We start from the raw sequence: 4,717 nt of genomic DNA, 5'->3' as shown, positions 1-4,717 counted from the left end.
GTGTGCATGTTATGTTATAGGGTAATGATGCTGGAGTTGCTTTTGTTGTTACATATTATTGTTTATTATCATTATTTGCAATGAATTGTAGTTGCTAATATTGTTTTTTGAACATTTTAAATTGTTCTCATCAAGAATGATCCACTACCATACATGATGATTTATTGGTATTTGGTAAGGAATTAATATTCGCAATTGGTAGTTTAATGAACAAATCGCCAATATAAAAATTTACCAATTAACTTTCTAAAGGCAAATTTGCCAAATATTACTCTCGTCAATAAATCATCTTGTACAATATGTAATATGTGACCATAATTGACAAAAGGTACCTTATGGCGGGTAGTGAAATTTGTCTTTCTAGCCTATGAAATCCAACTTCCTGAGCCCCATTTATCATAAAATTACTCCACAGGATGCAAAAAGTTACCATGAAACTTTTAGAAACAATGATTGTCTAACAAAGCACTCACAGGTTGATATTTGCCATTATTAAGATCAATTTTAAAATCCGCCATAAGGGCCCTTTTGTCAATTATGGTCACATATTATTTTTATCCATTTTCCATAAATACTCCAGCATTCAGCATTCAAAAGTATATGTATTGTCTGTATAGCAATCATTGTATGGTGTTTTACCTATGAAATTTAGTTCATCTTAAACTCTTTCCACTTCAAATCCTTTCTTTCTTCAATACTGGTATTACTGTCAATATTGAGTTCCAAGGCATTCAGAGAAGAGAGGAGTTCCTTTGATCTATCATCAATTAGTGAAGCCATCAACAATTCATCTCTCACTAAACTAATGTTTGAATGATTGACAAAGTTAGCAGAAATGGCTAAAGATGCTTCTAGATTTTCGACCTGTAATAGAAATGGATTTGTCACATGTCCATAGAGCAAAAATTGTAATTAGAACACGCCCAAATTGCAATAATATCACTCTTTTAGAAAATGAAACCGAAATTAGGGACTAATTTTTGGAAAGAACCATGGGCTACTGACATTGCTTTTTTAAATTGGCTTGTTTTTTAAAATGCTCATAACACAAAAAGTAGTTGTTGGAATCAGTTTCTACATAGCATAAGGACATCAAGCATATCAGAAAATGTAATTAAAATTAGGGGTAATTTTGAAGCCAATTTATGAAAACGGCCATAACTCGAAATATATTTGTTGGAAACAGCTCAAACTTGCTACATAGCACAAAGACATCAATATGCATTAGAAAATGTAACAAAAATCTGGGGTCATTTTTGAGCCATTTTTTGAAAAAAAAAGCATGGGCTATAGCCTTTGCTTTCTCCAAAAATTTGCTGATTTATGAAAATGGACGTAACTTTAAAAATATTTGTTGGAAACAGCTCAAAATTGCAAATGCTATATAGCATAAGGACATCAATGTGCATCAGAAAATGTAATAAAAATTTTGAGTGGTTCTGAGCCATTTTTGGAAAAATCCATTGCCTTTATAGCCTGAAACTTGGCTCATTTTAAAATCCTCACAACACAAACAATTCTTATTTTATTAGAATCACTACATAGCATCTACATACCATAAGGAACATAAGTTGATGGCCTAATTTTTTAATAAATATTACCCCAAATCATACCAGTGTACGCAGCTAATTTTCGGATACTTAGGGATGGTATACGCCATGGTATCAATAGGAGTATTAGGGTTTATTGTGTGGGTGAATCACATGTTCACAGTGGAGATGGATGTAGATACTCTGGCTTATTTTACTGCAGCAACAATGATTATTGCAGTGCCGACAGGGATCATTATCATAATCTTTACTTGATGTGGTGAGCCTGCTGGAACAAACAGAACCTCTCCTGGCTCAAGGATGCATTCCATTGGATGTGTCATTGCAACCAGAGGATAATCCCCTTTGCTGTTCTCCCCACTATCCTCCAGTGAGAGGTTAAATACTGGATCAGATGAATGAAAGTGATACTGTGGATACAAACAAGGTACATCTTCAGGTGGGAAAAATAACCACCTAAAATTAAAAACATTTGTGGAACGTAATGACTAGTGCAGTTCTTACCTTTTTCTTCCTTCAAATAATGCCATCCAAAAGTTGGAACCAAAAGTGTCCACATGAAGTGAACTGGTAATTCCAGCTGGAGCTATAAAGAGACTGGGCCAGCTGTCCCTGTACAGTGAACCTGGAGGAGTCCTTTGTAGATAATCGTCTGAGAAATATCTTGGAATAAGTAACTCATTGACTAATTCAGAACAATACAAAGGGATACTCCAATCAAATAAATATCTTTTATCACCTGTTTTGATAATCAAAACAATTTATAACAAAATACATCCTTGTCTAACTTTCCTTTCTTTTGACGGCTTCAATAAAATCTGATACTGTTGAACGGCCACATGATTCAAGTTTTGCCCATTCAAAACCATCAGAGACTGACTTATGTAATGGAGCTACTTTATGACCAATAGCCTAAAAAACAATATAAACTAAAACTATAAACTATAATAATATTACTTTTTTAATATGTTCAAGGTCCCATTTAACAGTTGTTGTTTTTAGGCCAGTGATTATCAGTGGGGTGTGGCTCATTGCATAATGATGGAAAAACTCATTAACACTGAGGTCAGAGGCATCTCTTCTCTCAACCTTTAAATGAATAAAATCTAATTTAAAAACAACGATTTTTAATTACCTTATTTGTTGGTGGTAATTCATAACATGTTTAGTGCTTTTCTTTTAGAGCCGATAATAATTTCTCTTGACCTTGTAAGATATTGTGTTGTTTCTCTATCAGTTTTGCTGTCCATTTTGCATCATTGCTAACAGACTGAGGATCAGTATGAGCAAGGTAATGCTGCATGTGGTTCATTGCTTCATTAGTATCACCAAGTAAATACCAGCAAAGAGCCAGTTCCCTTCTATTCCTATCGATATCTTTTTGAAGGTGATCAATACGTAACTTTAGGAACTGCTTGGCCGATGACCGATGGCAGCCTGCATAAAGATTAAAAAAATTAAACAAGCAAATCCTGTACTTAACTTGAGTATGTGATTAAGTAAAGTCCTGGGGCTCCCTTTTCTTTTCTTGCACTCTTCTTTTCCACCATTTTGCTAGCAATGATCTTATGTCCATATTATGATCCTCATTCAGGCCCGTAGCCAGGGGGGGGTTCGGGGGGTTCGGACGAACCCCCTGTTGTAGCTGCAAAAAAGTTTTAGATTAGCTCCTGTCATGAAGAACAGCACTGCAAAAGCAGGATTAGCATTTTGGCAACAGCGAGAAGCACAGATAGCCATTTTAGCTGAGTCAGCACATGGCTGATATGCGTAAATTAAGACCACGCCTACCAACCACGCCCATTTTCGTCAAAAATTTCGCTGCGCGCTGCGCGCGCAGCAAGTTTCGAACCCCCTATTTTGAGTTCCTGGCTACGGCCCTGTCATTACAAGCTAACTGTATTTCATCAGGAGAAAACACTAATGATTATAAATGTATTTAAAAAAAATAAACCAAATCTAATACCAGAGGAAGAATAAAAGTCTTTCTCTAGTTCGTATTTCTTCTTATACAGCTCTTCTATAGTACTAATGATGAATCAAGAGGCTGAGAAGGTGGTGGCCATTCATTTATGAAGTCTTTTTCAAGCGCCATGACACAGCACCATAGATAATAGAGTAAATGATTTACTTCATTTACTCTAATTAATTCTTAATGATTAATTAATGATTAATTCATTTACTCTAATATCTATGACAGCACGTGGGTAGTCAGCCCCACCCCTGCAGCAATAGCTCCGGCTCCTTTCTGATTGGTTGGATTAAAAGCGTAACTATGGGATAACTATAATTCAAAATAACACACTACACAGATGGGTAATGTCATTTCCTTTTCCAGTAGCAGTGACGCTGTGAAGCCATTTACTCGTTCAGCATCAAATCAGTATGATACATCATCATCATCATCATTAATCTGTTGTAAGAAGAGACGTGTTCGTCCAGCAAATTCTCAAAATCCCGCATCACATAAAAAAGTTGATCGCAATGAAATCAGTCGTCATTTGGCTGCTCCTGCTCTATTGCTTGTTAACATAGGATCAGCTACAGAAAGCAACAACAATAACAGATCTATCAATATCGTAGATTGGCATCTAAACTTGAATGAAAACCCAGCAATTGAATGTAATTCATCTCACAACATTGCAATGTCATTACAAAGAGAAGATACATTAGTTCAAGATGACAATAGTGCTGTACCAGCTGAAAATGAATTTACATCCCAATGTTTAAGAATCTGGGATCTTGAAGACTTTGAAGGAGATCATTTATCACAAGACAATGAGAATCAGTGTGGTACCTTGCAAGAATATAATGTATTAGAAACAATAAAGACTAGTAAAGAGATTGTGCACGTGATAATTTCTGATGATGAAGAAGAACACTCTCTTGCTAAAGATAAGGACACATGCATTAATGGAGTGGAAAGGCCAATAATATTAAAAAGAGATGACTATCTTGAAATTGAATCACTGACAAGTGAAGACTCTGTTGATGTGTATTCAATGAGTGAAGAGTCATTTGATGTTGAAGCCTCTAATGAAGAGTCACCTGAAGATGAAGATACAGTCTCTCTTAATAATGAGCAAAAAGGTGTAGTAGGGAGAGAGCAAACACTCAAAAGACAATTAAAGAAAATACATACTAATGCCAAGCATCTCAGCAGGGCT

At 35.5% G+C, this 4,717-nt stretch overlaps 1 protein-coding gene across 4 annotated transcripts; it reads right to left on the bottom strand.

Moving 5' to 3' along the window:
* Positions 1-544: 544 nt before the first annotated feature.
* Positions 545-3,135, bottom strand: LOC100635727 (jmjC domain-containing protein 4-like). 4 transcript variants are annotated; one of them, XM_019993653.1, is made up of 8 exons: positions 3,034-3,135; positions 2,686-2,987; positions 2,508-2,639; positions 2,339-2,462; positions 2,055-2,289; positions 1,802-2,006; positions 804-864; positions 668-757 (listed from the first exon to the last, which is right to left on the bottom strand). In XM_019993653.1, the coding sequence occupies exons 3-8, from the start codon at positions 2,580-2,582 to the stop codon at positions 732-734; spliced, it is 726 nt and encodes a 241-aa protein (XP_019849212.1). In that variant the 5' UTR covers positions 2,583-2,639; positions 2,686-2,987; positions 3,034-3,135; the 3' UTR covers positions 668-731. The 4 variants fall into 4 exon arrangements, with proteins under 4 accessions (XP_019849209.1, XP_019849210.1, XP_019849212.1 ...); XM_019993652.1 differs by having other exon boundaries at positions 698-757; positions 799-864; XM_019993650.1 differs by having other exon boundaries at positions 545-864.
* Positions 3,136-4,717: the final 1,582 nt, after the last annotated feature.

Source organism: Amphimedon queenslandica, unplaced genomic scaffold, assembly GCF_000090795.2.
Source record: "Amphimedon queenslandica unplaced genomic scaffold, v1.1 AMPQUscaffold_13490, whole genome shotgun sequence".
Lineage (NCBI taxonomy): Eukaryota > Metazoa > Porifera > Demospongiae > Haplosclerida > Niphatidae > Amphimedon > Amphimedon queenslandica.
This window is presented reverse-complemented; position numbering and strand designations above follow the sequence as displayed.

Bases quoted from the DNA above. Each gene is read 5' to 3' on its own strand.
- LOC100635727 (XM_019993651.1), bottom strand. From the start codon at position 2,582: ATGAGCCACACCCCACTGATAATCACTGGCCTAAAAACAACAACTGTT. The intron at 2,290-2,338 runs GTTAGACAAGGA...TTATCAAAACAG, and splicing joins AGCCGTCAAAAGAAAGGAAA to GTGATAAAAGATATTTATTT. The intron at 2,007-2,054 runs GTAAGAACTGCA...TTTTAATTTTAG, and splicing joins TTATTTGAAGGAAGAAAAAG to GTGGTTATTTTTCCCACCTG.